General features: G+C 43.2%; 1 protein-coding gene across 1 annotated transcript in view; it reads right to left on the reverse strand.

The window, feature by feature from the left end:
• Positions 1 to 1,693: 1,693 nt before the first annotated feature.
• The window catches only part of GRK7 (G protein-coupled receptor kinase 7), a 31,518-nt gene continuing 9,398 nt past the window's right edge, over positions 1,694 to 23,813 (reverse strand). The window contains exons 3-4 of the mRNA XM_046001551.1: positions 10,922 to 11,196; positions 1,694 to 2,622 (exon numbers count right to left, since the gene is read on the reverse strand). Of these exons, the coding sequence (XP_045857507.1) occupies positions 2,286 to 2,622; positions 10,922 to 11,196 (612 nt within the window). The 3' untranslated portion in view covers positions 1,694 to 2,285. The remainder of the gene's footprint in view (positions 2,623 to 10,921; positions 11,197 to 23,813) is intronic.

Here is a 23,813-nt window from a genome sequence, read left to right on the forward strand (position 1 = left end):
CAGGATGGGGCTCAATGTGTAACTTAGCTCCATACATATTTACTTGGTGATGGTTTGAATATAGTTATCTTACTCAATTTACTTTCCTGAGTTAGTTCTAAGAAACAAAACACAGATTTGTATTAAAGTTTATCAAAAGCAGTAGACATTCACTTTACGGAACCAATGCAGTAAGACATTACTTTCAAATGTCTAATTACAAAGCTAAATACTAAGACCTCTTACTCTTGGAATGCTCTTGTTAGTTGGATCTCTGTTAATGGTGAATTTGGTTTTTTGTTAAAATAGACTTGTTACAAATTTTATAAAATTTTAATCTCCTTTCTTGCCTTAGGAAAAAGAATCTGCAGGACACACCTGTATCTGCTTTGATGACCCGGGACTCTGCAGTATCTCCAGGGCAGGATCTGGAGCGTCAAGAGCTTGCTGAGGATAGAGAATGAGCAGGAGGGTGAGTAGTAGATGCACGAACCCACGACTCAAGCCTGAGAGGATGTCTTGCTTCTTACTTACTGTGCAGGATAGGGCTAACGCTGTCTTGTAGTTGAGGATTACTGCTGGCTGGGTTCCAGTTAACCAACTACTTTTTGACTGGTGTTTTTGCAACTCTTGGCTCCTGTACTCAAGAGATAAAACTTTTAAAATGATTTCAGCCAGGTTTGTCACCAATGGCACAAGTGAGATTTCCTTATGCACACATAGATCCTTTTTATCCTTTCTTAAAATTTCATTTTATTATTATTTTTATTTTTGTATTTTATTATTATTATTTTTTAGTAAGCCCAATGCCCAACATGGAGCTTGAACTCATGACCCTGCGATCAAGGGTCACATGCCCTACCAGATGAGCCAGCAACGTGCCTCCCTTTTTTTTTCCTTTAAATATAATCACCTCAGGATTTCTAATTGTGCCCAAAATATTTTTTTGCACCCTTAGAATTTTCACTTTGGTTGTGGATTTGAGAAGTGCTAATTCTATAGTAAGGTGCTGGCTGGGCAGCCACTTGAACTGACAGCTACCATTTGTTTAAATCAGCTGCCGAAGGCTGTATTTCTCCTTCAGGTCTTGAAATAGCCAAGTGTCTACTTCACAAGGTATGTGTGAAGAACTAAAGCGTACAAGGACAGGAAAGTCTACAAGATGAATACAGATGATGTTCAGTTTCATATATAATGCAGTTGCCAAAATTGCATGTTTGGGGGGTATTTGAAAAGTTGCTGTCAAATGTGTAACTGATACTTTGAGCAACCAAAACAAGAACCCATACATAACAGTGTTTCTGCTTACATGGCTCTGGTTCTCAAACGTGCCACACATTACAAGTATCCGGGGAGCTTTTGAAAATCTAGATGCCCGGGCTGCATCCCAGATCAATTAAAATACGGGGGTAGGAGTCAGACATTGGTATTTTTAAAAGATCCCTAGGTGATTCTAAAGTTCAGCAAGTTTGGGAACCAATGGCATGTGGAAAAATACATGTAAGCAGACTCAACTTATAGAACACCTTAATTCACAGATCTCATGAATGTTTCCATTTAAAATGCTTCAATATTGTAATGGTAAATATTTCAAAAATATGAAAAAGACACTCTCAGTAAATTAAAAATTATTCTGTAATTTAAAATACTGCCAAAATATTACAATCCACTCCTTTTTAGGGGGGGAGAATATGAGGAACATTTATTTCCAGCTTCCAAATCCTTTATAAGTACAGAAGCAGAAGAAATACTGAAAGATGAAGGGGAAAAGGATATAAACAAAGAAAAACTAAAATAGTTATTTACCAAGAATTGCAAATGCTCATTTTCTGGGTATACCACAACGTTCCATTCTCTATTCCTAGGACTTTGTGTAATTTTCAGGGGCATGATGGTGGAGGGCTCATGCTTTTAGTTTATCAAAATAAACCTGAGTGTTCCTTTTCCCAGGCCTCGTGAAAACTGAGACTTTACTCATCTTTATGAAAAAAGGGAGAAAGAAGAAAGAAGTGGGGGGAAAGAGAGAGAGAGAGAGAAAGAAGGAGAGAAGGAGAGGAGAGGAGAAGATAGGAGAGAAGAGGAAGGGAAGGAGAGAGGGGAGAGCAGGGGAGAGGTGGGAAGGGAGGGGGAGGGGAGGGGAGAAAAATGTGTCCTAGCAGTGAGCTCACCTGTCCTTTGAACTGTTCTGTGGTTGAAATGCCCCTCCTGACTGATCAGTCCTCATTAACAGATTTTCATGTGTTAGGAACATTCGGGGGGATTATGTCAGCTGAGATTCCTGCTGCCCATCTGGTGGAGAGAACAACTTACAATAACAAACACACACCAGACTTGGATGAATTACCATCCCCACAATCTGTAGGCCTGTTGGGGTCATTCAATTCTTCAAACAGTCCCGTTTCTATAATCTCTTCCTGCCATGCTATAGGGACAGCACCTGTTGCAAATCTTTGGAAGAACTTCTTATCTTTATCATCAAATTCGATTCCCCGAACCTCAGAGAAATCTTCAATTTCATCGATGTCTTTGGCATAAACTACTGAAGGGTCTGGCACAAATGGGGGCTCAACTAGGCCAGCTTCCAGGCGAGCAAAATTGATGGTTTTGAAGAAAGGGTGTTGCTTGGGATCATCAGACATTTCTCTGTGAAGAAAGGACATGGTCAGCCAGAGACACAGTAACAAACCAAAACAGGAAATAGTCTAACAATACAAAGTGTCTAGCATTCTTTTCCTGTAATACATTTCATTTTAATTGCAAAGACAATATAATAACAAAGAATAATGTGGAAAAATAATAACATTATAAATCACCCAAAATTCCATCTTACACAGGTAGTAGAATTTTTCACTGTTTGCAGATAACCTTCATATATAAATTTAATTTTTGGAGTCACACAGTTGATATGACTTATTCTTAGTGTTTTACTGAAATACAAGCAAAATTCAGTGGGGCCAGGACCTGCTTGCCTGCAACTTCCAGTCATTGCATTTTGCTCTACTCTTCAGGGTCACATAGAACAAGGAAACATGTCTATTCCCACACAACCCCACTCACACCCTAAAAAACAGCACCCATACCACCTTGGTCTTCACGTGACATGATTTTTACCTACCTCCCCCAACTGCCACAACATTGTTAAAGAATTTTTTAAAATCCATTAGTAATATTTAGTAGCATGAATGAACATACATTCAATGCTCAAGACTATGGTTATTTGTTATCAAGCCCTCCTTCCTTGTGCTAGATATTATGCCAGTATTTGCCTTAGAATAAGGCGGAAGAATGTATGTTCCCAATTGTGCAACCTCTTGTATTAGTTATCTATTGCTTATCTATTAGTTACATATGCTGTATAACAAACTGCTCCAATATTCAGCGGCTTAAAACAATAAACATTTATTATCTCAGCTTCTGTGGGTCAAGAATCTAGAAAAGGCTTAACTGGGTGCCTCTGGCTCAGGGTCTTTCATGAGGTGGTTCATCAGCGCTGTGGTCTCATCTGAAGGTTCAACTGGGACTAGGGGAGGAAATCTGCTTCCAAGCTCACTCACATGGTTATTGGCAGGTCTCCATTGCTCACCATGTGAGCCTCTCCACAAAGCTACCTTTTAACTTTACACCTGGCTTTTATTTGGTTAAGTGCCTGACTCTTGATTTGGCATAGGTCATGATCTTGGTGTTGTGGAACTGAACCCCACCTTGAGCTCTGCACTCAGCAGGGAGTTTGCTTGAGAGTCTCTCTTTCTCCCCCTCTCTCTGCCCCTCCCCCTGTATATTCTCTCTCTCTCTCTAAAATAAATTTTAAAATCTAAATAAATAAATAGATAAATAAAAACCAGAAATGTCTTTCCTTAGGGAAAAATCAATTTCTGTCATAAATCAACCTCATAAAAATTAATCACATTCATAGGTTTCCTTTTACTTTTATTTCAGTTATCAAAAAGCTTTTAGGAAAAGGATTGAGGATTTCTCCCATATACCCGCTTACAGATTCCCTACTATGTCAGATAATTACTACAGCGGACTCTATCTAACAGGTTCTAAACACAATAATGACATTACTAATAACAATAGTGAGAATAACTGACATTTATCCAGAACCTATTCAGCTAACATAAAATTAAGCTCTGTGCTTGGGGCGCCTGGGTGGCTCAGTGGTTTAAGCCTCTGCCTTCGGCTCAGGTCATGATCTCAGGGTCCTGGGATCGAGCCCCGTATCGGGCTCTCTGCTCAGTGGGGAGCCTGTTTCTCCCTCTCTCTGCCTGCCTCTCTGCCTACTTGTGACCTCTCTCTGTGTCAAATAAAATAAATAAAATATTTAAAAAAAAAAAATTAAGCTCTGTGCTTATGTTATCACATTTAACCATCACAACAATGCCTGTCTGTCTTTTCATTGTATTTTTAACCTCTTTTAACCTCTTCATTTGGTTCTGCATTCATAAATAGCTGTGCATCTGAAAAAGTCAAACATAGGTGAGTTTTTCAAAGGAAAATTGTCATCAAATATTATTATGAAAAAGAGAAATCCAGCTGTAGGCATCTGATGTCCAGTCATTCCCTAGGTTCAGGCCTAGTCCCTTCCAGAAAGGCTGATGCAGGACTCCTTGGACTTATCTCATTATGACCCAAGTGAAAAACAGGTACGGAGAACTGTATCATGAGATACTACAAGGTGCCTCTTTTTTTCCCAAAGCCACCAAGCCTCCATTGGTTGAAAGGAAGGAAAATGCAGGCTTGCCATCTACTCAAATCTACTGACCAGTGTCTGTGTGGTTTAGATCCTGTAGAGTTTGAGCCTTGAGGGAGGGTTACTGAGATAGCTTCAAAGCTTCAAAGACGGATTTTTCCTCTTAAATTAGGTTTCTTGAGGTATAATTTACAGCAACATTTCACCATTTTAAGGTATCAGATTTTGGTAGTGGGGAGGGTAGCAGATAAAATTTAAATGTGGCAGAACAAGGATAGAAGGGTGCCTGGGTGGCTCAGTCCTGACTTTGGCTCAGGTCACGATCCTAGGGTCCTGGGATCAAGACCCATGTTGGGCTCTCTGCTCAACAGGTGCCTGCTTCTCCCTCTCCTCCCTGCTCTCTCTATTTCTGTCTCTCTCTCTCTCTCTCCAATAAATAAATAAATAAAATCTTTTTTAAAAAAGAATTTAAATGTGGCAGAACAAGGATCAAGCTAGAATTCCATCTATGTAAATCAGGAATGAATCCCAAGACTCTGTGTCTCAAAGAAATCAAAGGAGCTGGAATGGGACCAGGTGCCATGAGGAAGGAGCTTGTCCCACCCTTGATGGCCACCAGCAGGCATGAACTCACCATCCCACAGGTCAAGAAAGCACCTCAAAGTCACTCTGAACAGCTTTAACTTGGTTAAACAAAGAGTGCCCAGGGGCTTAGTGGCCTTGAAAACTCGCCGAGCCAGTCATGACAGGATGTTCTCAAGGAACACCTCAAGCCACAGGCCCAGATGGCTTTGGTTCACCCATCAGGGATGGCCACTTCAGCCTTTTTGGAACTAGTCACAAAGGAAAGGGAACAATAGGCCACTAAAGGTTTTCCTTATGTTCATTAGCACCCTGACTAGATGACCCTGGCTAGATGGGCGGGGCAGGCCCATCCTTTGTGCCCTTTCTCAAGTGTCTGTGGTTGCTGATGGTAACAACAAAACACTAGGCCTTCCAACCCCTATTCCTTTTATTTAGTGTCTGGACCACTGAAGATCTGATCACTTTATCTTTTGCACTACTGACTCTCACCTCAGTTCTGTACTTAGAAATAGGATGGATGTTATTTTACTCTTGGATCTTGCCCAAGCAGCTTCATGCAGGGATCTTTTGGCCCATCCTTAGGCAATGCACTTTGGAAAAATAGGAGAGGCTATTGGCGGAGGCAACATCTTTTGCACTAGCCAACCCGGCAGCTACGGGAAGACTTCTGCTGCTGATTGGAGAAGGTTCTATTTCGGAACATTTATAGGAGCTCTTGTGTTACTGAACCTTACATAGAGATTACAATGGATTTTCTTATAACAGTCAGTAAAGAAAAGATACCACCTGACCATACATGAAGACCACTCTGTGGGGTTTGGTCTGCCAAGGACAGTGCATATTGGTGTAAGATGATGTTTTGGAGAAGCACTTAAGTCAGAGACTCGCATGGTTCGTTGATCTTTTCTGCTGCATTGACGGACCAGAAGAAAACATACAAAATACTTAAGTGGTCTTCAGCTTGAATTTTATTAGAAAACATTGTAAACCCTATCTACAGCCCTTGTGAGATGCTCAGAAAAGCTTTCAACCTCTTTTTTTTTTTAAGCTTTCAGCTTCTATGCAAAACATAATTAATTCACAGACCTACGAAGACAAAGGAGGAGCTCCTTTCAGTGATGTCTAAAGAAGGAAAAGGGTTTTAAAATTTATTTCAAATGTTTGTGAATGCAAGAGGGAGGGCCCCGCCTGACCTCTCTGCTGTGTAATGTGTTGTGTAGGCATTTGCTTGCCTTTGAAGGACAGCACTAAATTAATCAAACATCATCTCATTTGAATTGAGAAAAATCATAGAGAGTTGAAATGAAAATGTTGGAAGGTTTTCTTTTTCACCAAACAGCTGGTTTTTATATGCCTTTTCTCTAATGTTGTAAACAGTTTTATTCAAAACAGCCACAACAACAGATGCTTTATAAAAAGGTTTTGCTTGATGGAGCAGCTTCAGGCAACGATCCAGTGCTTTAAGGTGGCATTTTCCTGAAGAAGTTTGTCAATACTTCATTTTATATACCCAAAGTGTGTTTATAGAGTATCAAGATAGATTTCTCAATCAAACACACCAAGCAGGCGGTGCTCCCTTCAGGGAGGTCATCTGAAGAGACGGTTGGCTTTCTTTGCTGCCTCCACCACTGTTGGTATGCCCTTGTAGATCCCCTGCACTTGAGAATCCGGATGGTAGAGATAGTCTGGAGTCACCATCTCCGGTTGTCCCCTCTTCCTTGGGCACCAGGAAGACAACACTGGCCAGACCCTTCGACCTTGCACAGGGCAAACCTGTGAGTGTAAGTGAGGCAGGAGTGAGTCACTCCCAGGCTGAGGCAGTAGAAAGCTCCCCTAGCTTGTCTCTGCTCTCTTCTCTGAGAGCCACGGGTTCCAGCTGAGCTGTGAGATGGATGCAGCCTGGCTCTCTGAGTCTCTGCTCCAAGGGAGGTACCCGAAGGGAGTGCTGCTGCACCTGTAACTCACTTTGTGAGAGGGAGAAAAAAAAATCCCCTTTGTTTCAAGCCACGGAGACTTTGGGATTTGCCTGTGATAGTGACATGGCCTATTCTGACCACATGAATCCAACAACAAGGGAATCTACACAGAAAAATCAGTTCCACGGTCTCCTTCACATAAATGTAGAGTTTCTGTCAAATTTCAAAATACTCATTTGTTAGTTTGGTATCTGTCATGCTTTGGAAGGAATTACAAATGGATTTTGTTTTTCTTTTTTAAAAAAAGAGGTCAAGAATTAAAAGCTAACCTCCATACTCAAATATTTTGAGTATTCTAGAACAAGCAACCTTGTTCTAAAGCCTTCATTGACAGCTGCTTGGAAGACTGTTGGGCAATCTTGTTGGACAGCTGCTTGGAAGATCTGGTCTGGGGTGATAGTAAAAATCAGTCATATTACTTCATGTTGTACCTTTCATATTAGTATATATTTTTAAATTTTGAAAATTCAGTCTAAGAATTAAAGACATTCGAGCTCAAAGTTCAGTCATGATATTATCTGGTATCTCTCTTAGAACAAGTTAGTAATAATTGCTACCACTTATTGAATGAGTTATAACACACATTGTATCTAACTTTATATATGTTATAGCTAAACCTTAAAGTATCCCACTATATTAGTCAGTGTACTCTAGAGAAATAGAATGAGCAGGAAGTTGAAAAGGTGCAGAATGTACCACAGTAACATAAAAGTCATTTTGAAGGCATTTGTGTCAACAGGTACAGGTTCTGAACTCCCCTCATCTGCCTAGAAGCAGAGACTCCCCCCAAAACTCAACTCATCAATCTTCTCTCTGGGAGTTTCAGAGCCAGGAGAGGTTGACTCTTATCACCAGTGACAGAAGTCTGTACCACACCTAAACAGATATTGTCACAAAATTATCATATCTCCCATCTCTTCTCCGAAGGACCCATTTATCTCTCCTTAGTCATTTGTTCTTCCGTAAGTGCCCTTCCCCCCAGCAATTCTTTTTTTTTTTAAGATATTTTATTTATTTGACAGAGAGAGATATCACAAGTAGACAGAGAGGCAGGCAGAGAGAGAGGAAGGGAAGCAGGCCCCCTGCTGAGCAGAGAGCCCAGTGCGGGGCTCCATCCCAGGACCCTGAGATCATGACCTGAGCCGAAGGCAGAGGCTTTAACATACTGAGCCACCCAGGCGCCACCCCCCCCCCCCAGCAATTCTAAGAAATTATTTGTTTTCCTGCAAGTACCCTTCACCTCCTCCCCTTCCCCTATTAAGACGGTCTATAATTCTAACTGATGATCCCAGTCACATTTTTCTGTGAAAGGGTCCATATACTCTTGTATATGTGCATAAATAAAAACCTGTCCTTTCTTGTACTAATCTGTGTTTTGTCAGTTTAGTTTGCAGGCCTCCAAACGTAAGAAGGTAGAGAAATTTTTTCTCCCTGACGGTATGTGTGCACGTATATGAGAGAGACACAGAGAGAGGGAGAGAGAGTAAGAGAGATATTTATTTTAAGGAATTGGCTTACACAGTTGTGGAGGTTTGGCAAGTCCAAATGCTGCAAGATAAGCTATCAAGATGGAGACCAGGGGAAGAGTTGCAGTTCAACTCCAAAGATGGTTTGCCAACAGAATTCCCTCTTCTCTCAGGAAGTCAGTTGTTTTCTGTGAAGGCCTTCAGCTGACTGGATGAGACCCATCCACATTACAAAGAAAAATCTCCTTTACTCAAAGCCTACTCATTTATATATTAAGCTTATCTAAAAAATACCTGCACAGAAACATCTAGAATAATTGATCAAATATCTGAGTATGGTGGCCTAGTCAAATTGTCATAAAATTAATCATTACAGCCATAACCACCCCATTTGAATACATGAGGATATTGAGAGTCTGAGAAAATAATTCAATTGTTTCAGTTAAAATGACCTACAGAGCTGGGATGAGAGTCTATGTCTCTGAATCTAAAGCCCTTGGTTTTTTCCTCTGTATAACAGTCACCCACTGCCAAGGGCCTTTTTCCAAGTCAGCTTTCACTTATTTTGTTTATTCTAAAATTAATCTTGATCTTATTATTCCCTGTAAGCAATGATACTCGACCTTCTTTAAAACTAACATCAACTGGGGACGCCTGGGTGGCTCAGTGGGTAAAAGCCTCTGCCTTTGGCTTGGGTCATAAAATCTTTTTTATTTTTTTTTAAAGATTTTATTTATTTATTTGACAGACAGAGATCACAAGTAGGCAGAGAGGCAGGCAGAGAGAGAGAGAGAGAGGAGGAAGCAGGCTCCTTGCTGAGCAGAGAGCCCGATGCGGGGCTTGATCCCAGGACCCTGGGATCATGACCTGAGCTGAAGGCAGAGGCTTTAACCCGCTGAGCCACCCAGGCAATCTGGGTCATAAAATCTTTAAAACGAATCAAAACAAAACAAACTAACAACAACTGTAACTTAACATACCTGGCAATATTATATGTACTCACTAAATATCTGTTGACCAGTTGATATCTTAGAGAGACATTTATTTTTTTTTAAGATTTTATTTATTTATTTGACAGAGAGAGAGAGATCACAAATAGGCAGAGAGGCAGGCGGAGAGAGAGGGGAAGCAGGCTTCCCGCTGAGCAGAGAGCCCGATACAGGGCTCAATCCCAGGACCCTGAGCTATGACCCGAGCCGAAGGCAGAGGCTCAACCCACTGAGCCACCAAGGCGCCCCTTAGAGAGACATATAAAAGGAGCAGAATTGGGGCACCTGGGTGGTTCAGTCATTGGGCAGCTGCCTTTGGTTCAGGTCATGATCCCAGGGTCCTGGGATCAGGCCCTGCATCGGGCTGTCTGCTCCCTGCTCCCTGCTCAACAGGACACCTGCTTTCTCCCTCTCCCACTCCCTCTGCTTGTGTTCCCTCTCTCGCTGTTTCTTCCTGTCAAATAAATAAATAAGATCTTTGCAAAAATAAAAAAGGGGGGGGGCAGAATTTCCCAGAGCTCTAACTACCAGTACTGATGGGTTTTGTTTGTTTTAAATATTTTATTTATTTATTTAATAAATAAGAGAGAGCACAAGCTGGGTGAGAGAAAAAGGGAGAGGCAGATATCCCCATTGAGCAGGGAGGCAGATGTGGGGTGTGAGGCTTGATCCCAGGACCATGGAATCATGACCTGAGCCACAGGCAAATGCTTAACCAACTGAGCCACCCAGGAGCCCCAGTACTGATGGTTTTAAGTTTTAATTTTGTTCATTTTGAATCATTTACTCATGATTCAAAATTAAAGAGATAATAGGATTATAGAGTGAAAATCATTTGTATCCCTGTCACCTGCCCCTAATTTTTTTTTGTTAGAGACAACCAATCACATACATTCTTTGTATACTCTGCCCAAAATAATCTATGCAACTATTTGAATTATAGATTTCTTTTCGCTTCTCTTCTCTCCTTTCCTTTCTTTTCCTTCTCTTCTTTCTTTTTTTTAAATGTATGCTGTTTTGCACCTTTTTTACTTTAAAATATATCTTAGAGATCGTTTCACATCAAGTGCTCACAGTGTTTGAAAGTGTCAGAAATACTTAACCATATAATAGGCAAATAATAATAGGAAAATAATAATACTTAACCCCAAGACTTCATCACTAATCCCAAGTATTTTCCAAATTCCTGTGGACAGTGCTGACATTGCTAATCACCTCCATTACACAGTAGTTTACCTGCTTCCTAAACGTTGCTCTGGTTTCTTAGCCAAGAAGAGTCTGCAAATATCTTTTGCTTCCTCTGTGAAGTTATCGTGTTGGAATCTGACCTCTTCTTTCAGGGTTCTTTGCTTTAAATCCTCTTTACTGACTTTTTCCTTGTAATCTTTGAATGGTGTTCGTCCAGCAACCATTTCATAAATACTGCATCCCATTGCAAACCAGTCCACAGGATAGGAATAACTCACTTTTTCCATTAGGATTTCAGGAGCCATATAACCATTGGTTCCAGCCTGTAGCCCCCCAAACAAGAAAGAAAACAAAACAAATACACTAAGGTGAGTGTAACAGATGCTGCTGATTGCCTATCCAATACCCATTCTCCTTTTCTTTCTTTGTTAAGGGAATCTAAGTATTTGGGGTGGCAGTGTTTCTAATCTGTTCTAGTTTCTGCTTTCCTAGCATCCTCTGGGAGAGCTGGGTAGGCCATATCATCCATTCTGGCCAATAAGACATAAAGATGATTTAGCTGGGGTGCATTATAAAAGGGACAGATGAGGGGTGCCTGGGTGGTTCAGACAATTAACTCTTGATCTCAGCAGAGGTCTTCTCAGGGTTGTGAGTCCATGCTAGGCATGAGCCTACTAAGTAAATTAATTAATTAATTAATTAATTAATTAATTAAAGGGACAGATGAGGCTGCCCTTGAAATGGGGAAGTCACTTAGCCCTTCGCTTCATCATTAAGATAAAAAGTTCAAGTGGATGCCTCTATGATTCCCCTAAGCTCTCTCTGCCTCTGCCACAGACAATAGAAAGTTAGATGCATGGTTTTTTAAAGGTTGAACACTTTCTTGTTAATATTGAATGTTCATACATATATATAAATTTTTTTTAAAGATTTAACTTATTTATTTATTTGACAGAGAGATCACAAGTAGGCAGAGAGGCAGAGAGAGAGAGGAGGAAGCAAACTCCCCGCTAAGCAGAGAGCCCCATGCGGGGGCTCGATCCCAGAACCCTGGAATCATGAACTGAGCCTAAGGCAGAGGCTTTAACCCACTGAGTCACCCAGGCACCCTTGAATGTTCATATATTATCTGGTCTGTGATTCCTACTCTATTTGCTATATAATGATATTAATATCACACATCTCTCCCTGTCCCTGCATTGAAAAATTAGCACAGTCATTTTAATCTAAAAAGTTCCACACATGAAATTTCATTTAACATGCATGACTATATTTTGTAGGTCCATTTCTACTGGATGACACATGCCAAATGACCACTGAGTTAAAAAAATATGTATTTATACATTTAACTTAAAATTTACCACCTTAATAATTTTTAAATGTACAGTTCAAGAGTCTTACGTTCATTCACATTGTGCAACCATAATCACTTTCCATCTCCAGAACTCTTTTCATCTTGCAAAAATGAAAGTCTATACTCATTAAACAACAACTCCCCATTGTCTCCACTCCCTAGGCCCTGGCAACCACCATTCTACTTTCTGTCTCTACTGATCTGACTACTCTAGTAGTCTATTCCTCATGTATGTGGAATCATGCAGCTATTGTCTTTTTGTGAATGTGTTATTTTAATATTCATTAATTCAACACATTAAAAAATTTTATTTATTTATTTATTTGAGAGAGAACAAGAGTACATGTGTGCACAAGGGGTGGGGGAAGAGGAAGAGGGTGGGGGAGAAGGAAAGAATCTCTAGCAGACTCCAGGTCCAGCAGAGTCCCACATGGGGCTTGATCACACAACCCCGAGACCTGAGCCAAAACCAAGAGTTGGACACTTAACTGACTGAACTACCAGGTACCCCCAATAAATATTTAGTGAATATCTATAACATACCTTATAATTATAGAAGATACATATATGCATACACACACACACATACACACACACACACACACTGTTTTCCAAAAACTAACTTGTTTTTGGTTAAAGTATAATGTATAACCTCTGTAGCAATTAAAAATTCAAATAACACCAGGGGTACCTGGGTGTATCAGATGGTTAAGTGTGTGCCTTTGGCTCAGGTAATGATACTGGGGTGCTGTGATTGAACCCTATGGCAGGCTCCCTGCTCAGCAGGGAGTCTGCTTCTCCCTGTGCCCCTTACCCCCCCTCATGCTTTCTCTCTCTTGCCCTCTCTCTCTCTCTCTCAAATAAACAAAATCTTTAAAGAAAAATTCAAAGAACACCTTACATGACAATAAGCTTCTATTAGTACATAAAAATGATCATATAAATTATTGGCAGAGTTGTGAGAAACAGATGTGCTCTGTAAATTGACCAAGACTTTTAGGAGAGCAGTAAGATATTGAGTCATAGAAGATAATATATATATCAATTTTTCCCCTGCTTCAACCAGGTTGCTCCATCTTGGGAATATATACCTCCAAATAATGCCTCATACAAAAGAAAAAGGAATCCATATTGAGATGTTCATAGTTCCATTCATTATTCATAATGGTCACAAGCTAGAAACCTCCAAATGCCCATAATAGAGTCCATTTTTTAAAAAGATTTTATTTATTTATTTGACAGACAGAGATCACAAATAGGCAGAGAGGCAGGCAAAGAGAGAGAGGAGGAAGCAGGTTCCCTGCTGAGCAGAGAGCCCTATGTGGAATCATGACCTGGAATCATGACCCTGGAATCATGACCTGAGCTGAAGACAGAGACTTTAACCCACTGAGCCACCCAGGTGCTCCTAGTCTATTGTTAATACCAACTTTTTATATATAATGGATTTCACACAGTGATTACAAACATACATTCCAGGACATCAAAAAAGGTTGGAAACTGTTTTCTTTCAGTTCTTTATTAGGTGATTTTTTTTTCTAATTGCTTAAGTATATGTTTTTATATGCACTATATATATATAAAATGCCCTAGGAATATTAAATTTCATGGATAATTTCTACGTGGGTAACAACAATGAAAGGCATATATGACCCAAGCACTGACGAGAAGTAATTGGCCTGCTCTGGAAGTGACTGGGTCTGACAGGCCAAGCATGAGTCAGCATGGCACTGCTGTTTTCATAGAAGCTGATATGTAATTTGGGTGATCATATGTTCCGGTTTGCCTGGGACAGTCCCAGTTTACATCTGTTGTCCTGGCATCCTGTCTAGTTTTGCATTTGTCCAGACAGAAGTGTCCTGTAGGCTCCTGAGACCCAGGATACTCAACTTGTATCCAAACTAGAAAATCACCTAAGGGCCTCACACGGTGCATGCCCAACAAAACAGTTGTCAAATAAACAACAGTGAAGATGGTAACTAGATGTTTTCTACTCACTATCCAACCAATATTTATTGAGCCATGCCCTAGAGTGAGTTCTAGGGATACCAAGACACATGATACCTGGCTGTTGCCCTTCAGGTTTTACAGGCTGGTGGAGACAGGTCAAAAGGTTAATTCAATAGAGTATGGTAAATGGCATAATGGGAGTATAAAACAAGCAAAGGGAGGACTGTGTGTGTGTGTGTGTGTGTGTGTGTGTGTGTGTGTGTGTGCTGGGGATACTTCACTGAAGAGTGACAGCTGAGCTGAACCATGAGGGACAACCCTGTCCCCCAGAGAAGGCTAGGAAGCTAATGAGCACCTGCAAAAGATGGAGCCAGAAATAATGTAGGTGCTCAGGGAGCTCTAAGGAATTTGGCATTTCTGGAACACAAGATCTGTGGGATGCAATCGTGGGAGGAGGGGAGACTAGAGGAAGAGATGTGGATGAGACTGAGAAACACTGTATGCCAAAGTAGCAAAAATCCACTCCCAGTCTCCCTTTTCCCTCTACCAGAGAGGTCAGAAGGCTGAGCACTCCCTCTCTCAGCTTCCTTTGTACCTAAGGTGACCACATGATACGAGCTTTATTTGAGAGGTGTGCAAAGCAAAGGGGCTGAGGGTTGGGGAAGAAGAAATACATAAAAGTATTGGGGTAGAAATACATAAAAGTATTGGGGTAGAAATACATAAAAGATACAAGACAGATTAGTGGATCAATAGAGGGATGGATAGATGGAGAGACATGTGATAAAGTGAATCTAATAAAATATTAATTATTTACAATGAATACTGTTTGACTGTAAAAAGGAATGAAGTCCTGATGCATGCTACAACATGGATGAACCCTGAAAACCTAATTCTAAGTGAAAGAAGCCAAACACAAAAGGCCACATATTGTGTTTCCATTTATATATAATGTCCAAAATAGGCAATTCCATAGAGCCAGAAAGTGGATTAGTGGTTGCTTAGGGCTGGGACAGGGGGACTGGGAGTGACTGCTAAAGGGTAGAGGGTTTCTTTTTGGGGTGAAGAAAAAGTTCTAAAATTGTGATAATGTTTGCTTTGCTCTATGAATATACTAACACCCATTGAATGGTATACTTTAAATGGGTCAATTTTATGGTATTTAAATTATATCTCAATAAAGCTGTTCAAAATATTCGTGATAAACAGGTAAGTCATGGGTATACAGGTGCTTGCTGTGAAATTCTTTCAACTCTCCTGTATGTTTGAAAGTCTCTATAATAGAATGCAGAGGGAAGGGGGTGCCTGGGTGCCTCATTCTGTTAAACATCTGCCTTTGGTTCAAGTCATGATCCCGGGGTCCTGGGATCCAGCCCTGCCTTGTGGGCTCCCTACTCAGTGGGGAGTCTGCTTTTCCCTCTCCCTCTGCCCCCTCCCCCCGCTCATGCTCTCCAGCGCTCTCTCTCAAATAAATACATAAAATCTTAAAAAAAAAAAAAAAAAAAAGAATGCAGAGGTAAAGAGGAGTGAGGGAGGGGGATGCAAAGCCAAGCATTACCAGGTAGCTGCTGGTCCATCAGGTACAAGAGAATCTTCTAGAAGGGTCATAAAGAGGATCTGCAAGGGACAGTGAAGAAGGGGGAAATCCATCTGCCCAGCTCCCTCCCATCTCCTATTTCCATTAGTCAAGGATTACAAAGCTAACTTGTCTGTATTTCCAGGTATCGTCCAGAACCTCAGCACTTGTTAGAAACCAGGACTCATGTTGCACAGTGTGATAGTTCCTCCAATTCTAAAAGAAGAGGCATAATTCGGCCTACAAGAGGAGCCAACAGGGTGCTCTCCAGGAGAGGGAGAAGAGGCAGAGCGGGACTCTCAGAGGTGTGTGATGTTTGTGGCTCAGTACACCTCTGATGAAATTTCTCAATGATGTACTTCGGTGTGGGGGTTTTTTCACTTCTGATGCTGGGTACTGGCTGGCCACTCAATCCAGGATCTAATGGCTGTCAGAATCGAGAAACTTTCCCAAATTGTTTCTTTGATCATTTTCTCCCTTCCATTTTCTTTCCTTTCTGTTTTTGGAAATCCTGAACATATCTCCTGTGCTTCTTATCTTTTGCTTCTATTTTCCATCTCTTTGGTTTTTTTCTAGGATTTCCTCCCCTTGACCCCAGGAGACTTCCTCTATTTTTTCCCCAACTCTTCTATTTTTTTTTTTAAAGTATTTTATTATGGGAAATTTCAAACATATACAAAAGAGAGACTAGAATAATAAACCCAGTATATGCTACACTCAGCTTCATCAATTATTAACAAATGGTCAGTCTTGTTTCATGTGTGTCCCCTACCCCCTCCCATGGTCCAGTGGTACATCATATCATTTGTATTTCACTATGAGTCTCTAAAAGATAAGGCCACTTAAAAGCAAACAAACAAAACCAAAGCATTAATTCTTTAATGTTATCAAATATCTGGACATGTTCTCACTTCTCCAGTTGTCCTATAAAATTGTCCTCTAAATAGTTTGCTTAAATTTGGATCTAAATAAAGTTTACACAGTGTCATAGTATGTCTCTTAAATCTCTGCAAATATATAAGTTCCTCATCTGCTTCCCGAGTCTGCTGGAAGATTTTGTTGGAAAAGCTGGTTAAATTCTAGAGTGCCCCAGGTCAGATTTTGCTGACTGCATCCCTGTGGTGTCATTTAACATTTTCCTCTATTCTTTGTATTTCCTGTGACTTAGTGACTTACTGAAATTTCACTTCTGTAAGATATCATTAACATAGAATAATGTGTACAGGTTGTAGATGTTCAGTTCAATACATTTTGATAATTGAATAGACCCACATAAATACCACCCAAACAAGATATAGAATATTTCATCCACCCAGAAAGTTCCCTTGTGTCTCCTTCTAGTCTATTCTCCTCCCCACTTTCTAGGCAGCCACTTTCTCATTTCTGTCACTATAGGTTAGTTTTTTCTGTTCTTGGATTTCACGTAAATGGAATTTATGGTAGATACTCTTTTGTGTCTGATTTCTTTTTTAACATGATGTTTTTGAGATTTATCCACGTTCTTCTGCAAATTTATTTGTGAATTTTTTATTTCCAAGCGTCCCTTTCTTCTCTTAATGTTCCTTGTTTTCTGGTATCTGTTATTTTTTTTTTAAAGATTTTATTTATTTGGGAGAAAGAGACAGAATGAGAAAGAGCATGAGAAGGAGGAGGGTCAGAGGGAGAAGAAGACTCTCCGCTGAGCAGGAAGCCTGAAGCGGGACTCCATCTTAGGACTCCAGGATCACGACCTGAGCTGAAGGCAGTCGCTTAACCAACTGAGCCATCCAGGAGCCCCCCCTCCCCCACCAGTATCTTTTCTTGCTTCATGGATGCAGTATCTCCTCTTAAATCTCATAAAATATTAATTATACATTTTTAAAAAAATATTCCCTTCTACCCACTGCATTGTTCCTACTTTCTGTAAGCTTCTTTCTTCTCTTTGCTTTTGCATAGTCTTTCATTTTGGAGGGTTCCTTCAAATAACAAGTGATCTTTCACTACTCGCATTTAAGAATGTAACACCAAAAAGCTGACAAGAAGCTTGTCAACTAATGGGCTTCACTGTAGGGTGATCTTGCCAAGCCATTTCAGTGGGGACCCCACCTGTGACTATCCACAGACCTTTTATGTTAGGCTACTCCATTTTCCAGAGAGAGATAGAGATGCTCCAATACCCCACTTGAGAGGGGTTGGCCTGCTTGGTCTCATTCTGGGAGCTAAGGTGGGGAGGGGACTGAAGTCTACACGTTCTACAACTCTCAGCTGGACTATATGTTCCTGGGTCCAGCTTCTCTCTTGTTCAATCTCTTCTGCTGCGGGAGGAGAAGCAGGAAGAAAGACTACAAACAACATCCAACTGCAGTTCAGATGGTGGTAATTGGTAAATCCTACTTAGCAACACTGATTGTGAGCTTGCTCTGTGTGTGGCACCCCTGCATTGAGCAGATTTCAGAGGCGAGTGACTTCAGTGGTTAAAATAGTTAATTGGGGGGCACCTGGGTGGCTCAGCGGGTTAAAGCCTCTGCCTTCAGCTCAGGTCATGATCCCAGGGTCCTGGGATCGAGCCCCGCATCGGGCTCTCTGCTTGGCTGGGAGCCTGCTTCCTCCTCTCTCTCTCTCTCTGCCTGCCGCTCTGCCTACTTGTAGTCTCTATCTGTCAAATAAATAAATCTTAAAAAAAAAAAATAGTTAATTGGGACACCAGTTAAACATCAGTTGCTCAGTAGAAGATATAGGGTGAGCGTGGAGAATATGACTTGTCCTCAACAAAGGATGTGAGACACAGGCTAGGGGGAAAATTGGAAACAATAATGTAAAATACTTATTCAGTGCTTATCACATGCTAAATATTTTCTTAATGGCTTTATGTAAATATCTTGTTTCATCTTTTGATAACTATGAGATAGAAACTATTTTATCTCCCATTTTACAGATTAGAAAACTGAACTACAGAGGGTTTAAATCTTGCCCAAGGTCACCCACACAAAACTCACACACAGCTCTGTACTTTAAACCTCTACATTATACTGCCTCTACAGAAATAGGTGATGTGGCTTTTTCTTACCCTTCCAAGTTCCCTCCAGTATTTCTTTTCTCTCTTTAGAGTCCTCTCCTTTGAGCTCCCCATCTACCAGGGACCAAGACCTCATCTTGGTCCATTCCTGCTTAAGCTGCTTCTCTTCCCCTTTTCCCAGCATCCTTTGCCTGTATCTCTGCTAATAAGTTGCTAGAAGGAGGGAACCAGATCCTGAGCCATGCTCCAGGACCACCCTGCTCCCTCCCCAGAGAAATAAACGAAGAATCAGCCTGCCATCTTTACAGCACTACAGCCTCTTGGTGTAATGGAAGGAGCACAAGACAGCACGCAGGGTAGCTTTAGATCCATTCCAAATAATTCTGAGGACTAAATTGACCTCTTGGCCCTAAAGACAGAAAATGTCAGTGATGGAATTTTGAAGGGCACCACCTCTTTAAGGAGTGGAGGTATTTCACAGAGGAGAATGGAATTAGAGGCACACGCCAGATTCTAAGCACCCAAATTCCATCGCAGCCTCCAGCTGAAAAAATTAATTGCCTGCCCTTTATGCCATTTGTCTTCTGCATGTGAACTGCCTCCTCAGAGTGGGGTGGGAGGAGAGAACGGGCCAAGCAGCATGGGGCAGGGTCCAACCACGCTGACCTCTCACAGCTCAGTTTAACTCCTGCAGTTACAAAGGGCCTCCACACATCCCTCTCTGTGTCATCAAAACAGTCACTTTCAGCCCTTGTGGCCAGAACTGCCATTGCCAGAGCTAGAGGGATCACCCAAGTGTCAGCAGCAACAAAACTCCTAGGGGACGTTTCTGTATGTTTTTTTGTTTTGTTTCCTTCATTTTGTTTTACTTTTGTTTTATAGTGCCTTTTGATGGACCCACATGGTCAATACCTTGTCAGGCAAAACAAGGTATACCCAGCATTGCTGGGCATCAAGCATCAGACCTCACAGGGTTTAGGAAGCCAGTAATAACACCTCCTTCCATATTGCCCCCCAGGGGGCAGCAAGAAGTCCATCTGCTATAGTCACCGCATGTGTATTGCTTAGGCCCATCAGGACAACAGGACACCTACAGGTGTTGAAACTCTGAGGAGGGTGAGCACCCTAGTGTGGGATCAGGATCAGAGCCAGCCTGTCTGGACCGGTGCAGACACCCCTTACATTGCTCTTGCTCTTGGATGCTGGCTTCCACGGACCCTGCAGCTGTTGTCACTCTTACCCCTAGGCCTACGGGAGCCAAGTGGCAAGGCCAGGCTGGGCAGATTCTACCTTCTGAACAGTCCCAGTGTGACTCTGGGCAGCAATGGATTGTGACCTTGGCAGTGCCGAGAACAGCGAGGGGCCTTTCCATGGGACTGAGAGGGCACAATTCACCTCTTAATAGTTTTATATATCCATGAAAAAGTGTGTGTGTGAATGCATGCATGTGTATGTTGCAGGTCCTTCAAGGTCAAGGTCGCCAGTAAGCCTCCAGCTCCCACTGAATCTGAAAAGGTGGCACGCTTAATCATTAGAAGAAATGCCAGCATCATGCTCCTGGTGTGTCCAGGCTGAGCTGTACTTGATGACCGGGTGGGGAGAAAGATGCCGAAAAGGAAGCTCTCTGTGTTTGTCCGTGCGGCCCAGCAAACTGGCCAGAGGAGCAAGAGACTGCCCGCGGATGCCTCTTCCCCCGAGTTCATCACAAACCAGATCCACTGGACAGTACAATCCAAACAGAAGAGGGAATCAGAATGTACATCTTTTGTTTGCCGTGGCAGGAGAACTGTTGAGCAGAGGAAAAAAACAAGCTGAGCTTAGCGCTATCAGCTGTTTCCTGGGGCTCACTCCTTCCTTCCTCCGAGGGGGGCCTGGCCGCTTTGTTCTTGTTCCCAGCTGCTCCTCTGCGCCTTTAAGCGGTGGCCTTTGCAGACCTCAGAGGAATGCGGCCTGAGACCCCAGGGGATTTAGCTCCGAGGCTCCGCCTGCGTGCTCAGCCCCAGGCTGCAGCCTCCAGCCTCCAGAGTGCCTGCTTATGCTCCTTGTCTGCTTTCTGCCGGCCACTTCCTAGGTGCAGTGGTAGCCTTGCCCCACGTAGCTTCCTGCCCTTTCTGACACCCCTGGGAGGACATCCATTTCAGAGAGACCCTGCAGGGGATCCAAAAGAGAGATTTCTGCAATCCTGCTTTCCACAGCCACGCAGCCTGATGTCGTTCTGCTGTGGCTCAGATCCCAGCTCTACCAATTACTAGTTGGTCACCCCCAGCCAGTTACTCAACCTCTCTGAGCCTCACAGCTCTGGCCCATAGGGCCAGGATAAGGATTAAAGCAATAAAACATACTGAGTACCTCCCAAGAGCCTGGCATACAGCCCATCCTTAACAGGCATTAGAGACATGGTCACCAAGCCTGGGTTCCCGTTATCCCAGGCAGGACAGCTACACAAGAAGAAAACCTCCAAAGCCTCTAAGATTCCATCAGACTGAAAGGCAGAGCTGGCGCATGGGCAGAGATCAATAGTTGTGATTCTTCCACTGGTGTGTGGTCTTTGGTAGTTTCATGTTCCCTGGAGGCATATTTTCATGGTGTCCCTAAGATGGGAGGAAGCAGGGCAACCGAGAGTGCTTGGCAGCCTAGAGGGGAGTGGCACGCTCCCAGCCCCCTGTACCCTGAAGTGCCCTGGGACCTGCTGGCTCCCTGTGCCTCTTCCGAACAAAGGACAGGTGCAAAGGCCACCTGAGCAGCTACAGTACCAACAGGGAGAAACAGTACAACAAAAGGGCTTGTGACTGAGGGGTCTGGTCCTTGGCTTCCTGGAATAATCAGAGCAGTCATTCCTTGAGTGCCTACCATAGGGCTGACCCTCTGCTAGGCCTTGATCTGCCCTGTCTCTTAATCTTCTCGTCAAGCCTGAGGGGCAGGCAGTATTAACCAGGCTCACTGAAGAGGCGTGAGTTGCCTGGGGTCAAGTGCAGGGCTAAGGCATGTTGGTGTCAATTAAAGGAAGGCACTCTGCATGGCTTGGTGTGTAGAGCAGGGGTTGGCCCTCAGCCCTCAGTGTCCCTATGGCCAGGCGTCCCATGGGAGGGGTCAGCCTGTGCATCTGTGCCCAGCAGCCCCAGGAAGTGGCAGAACCAGGACTGGTACACACACTTCTTCCCTCTGGTTGGGCCTGCCGACCATCTTTCATCAGATGCACTTGATCTGGGTGGATGCTCTGAGCTTCTAATATGTGTCCATGTCAACAATAATAATGCAACTTTTTGGTCCATTATCCTATCATCCTGCAGGAGAGTCCCCAACTGCTGGCCCTGGAGACCTCCTGGCTCTCTCTCCTCGCTGCTGTAATTCGCTGGACAGTGCAGCGCCAGGGTCCCGCAGGTCCCAGGCCCTCTGCTTCACTCCCTCCTGTTTGCCTACTGTTCACTGTCATCCAACTCCCTCCTCTTGAGTGTCCTTCCAAGGCTGTTTTGTCATTTTCCTGCCCGAAAGCCTTCAGTGGCTCCCCAACACCCCAGGTGCTGAATTCGAATGCCCTTGTCAGACTTCTCTAGCCTCCTAGGGACATCTGCTATGCTCTCCAGCTGTCCCCTTTGTCACCCCCGTCCCACCCTGTGACTCCACATTCTAAGCAGCAACAGAGTCACTTGGTTCTGTGCCTGAGCCCCAAGCCTCTTGTTCCAGGCTTTTAGCTAGGCTGAATTTTTCAGCTGTGACAGGATGGACATTGTGGGTTGGAGTTCCTTGTGGTGGCAGCTGTGCTGGGCACTGTAAGATGCTGGCGGCAGCCCTGGCCTCTACCCACTAGATGCCAGTAGCATTTCTCGCATCAGGACAACCAAAACATCTGCAGAGATTGCCAGAAGTCCCCTGGGGGCCAGAACTGCCTTCGGTTGAGGACCACGACCTATGCCGGCCCCTCTGCCTACCTGACTTCCTCCTTACCTGCCTAGCTTCTGTCCGCCTTGTATGTCTCAACTTGGTTGTCATTTCCTCCAGGAAGCCTTTCCTGACCCCATGATCCTATGTCAGGCTGGGCGCCCCTGCTGTGCACCCAAGGTGGACAGCTTTGGTCACATGTATTTTCACTGCCCTTTCACTCGTCAGTCTCTTCCCTGTCCTGGGGACCTTCTGAAGGCAAGCACTTTTGCACCTAGTTCCCTGTACTTGGGGTCCAAGTCCGTACCTGCGACCCCTAATACATCACCCCTGACGCCCCTCTTTGCCTCGCACCTCTCTCACTCCCTCACCCATCACTGAGGCCTATCCATGCTGAGATCTTCTCCCAGTTCGTCCATTGCACTCTCTCTCCACCACCTCCTCTGTGGTCTCAGCTGCTGCCTTCTCTCACCTGGATTACAAACGACCATAATCCACTTGAGATCCCCTCTGACCTCTCACTTCAGACACATTTTTTCAGAACAGAGTTCTAAGCACTCTGCCCCCTTGGCGAAATCCTTTCAAAGACTTTCTGATGCTCAAGGGGCGCATGGGTGGCTCAGTAAGTTAAAGCCTCTGCCTTCCGCTCACGTCATGATCTCAGGGTCCTGGGATCCAGCCCCGCATGGGGCTCTCTGCTCAGCAGGGAGCCTGCTTCCTCCCTCTATCTCTGCCTGCCTCTCTGTCTTGTGATCTCTCTTCCTCTGTGTCAAATAAATAAATAAAATCTTTAAAAAAAAAAAAAAGAGGACTTTCTGATGCTCTTAAGCAAAAAACTAAAGTTCTTAACATGGCCTGTAATGCCAGGTTTGGGGTGGCCCCTGCCACCTCTCCAGCTTCACTGGATCCAAGTTTCCTTTTGCTTTGTGCTTTTCCTTTCTTGGCTTCCCTTCATTTCCCCTAAATGCAACAGGTACTCTGCACTGGCTCTCCCACCTGGAGTGGAGACTGTCGTGCTCTGCCCAGATCCCCTCTGCAGGTGTGACCTACATCACTACCAGACCAGCCTCTGTGCAGCTGAACAATGCCCTGTGCTCAGTAGCAGCCCTATGGGGCATTCGATGCTGTGTGGAGGCTATCTTGACACATTTTTAAATTTGGATCTTGTCAGTTAAGTCCAGTGAGA

Source organism: Meles meles, chromosome 4 (genome assembly GCF_922984935.1).
Source record: "Meles meles chromosome 4, mMelMel3.1 paternal haplotype, whole genome shotgun sequence".
NCBI lineage: Eukaryota > Metazoa > Chordata > Mammalia > Carnivora > Mustelidae > Meles > Meles meles.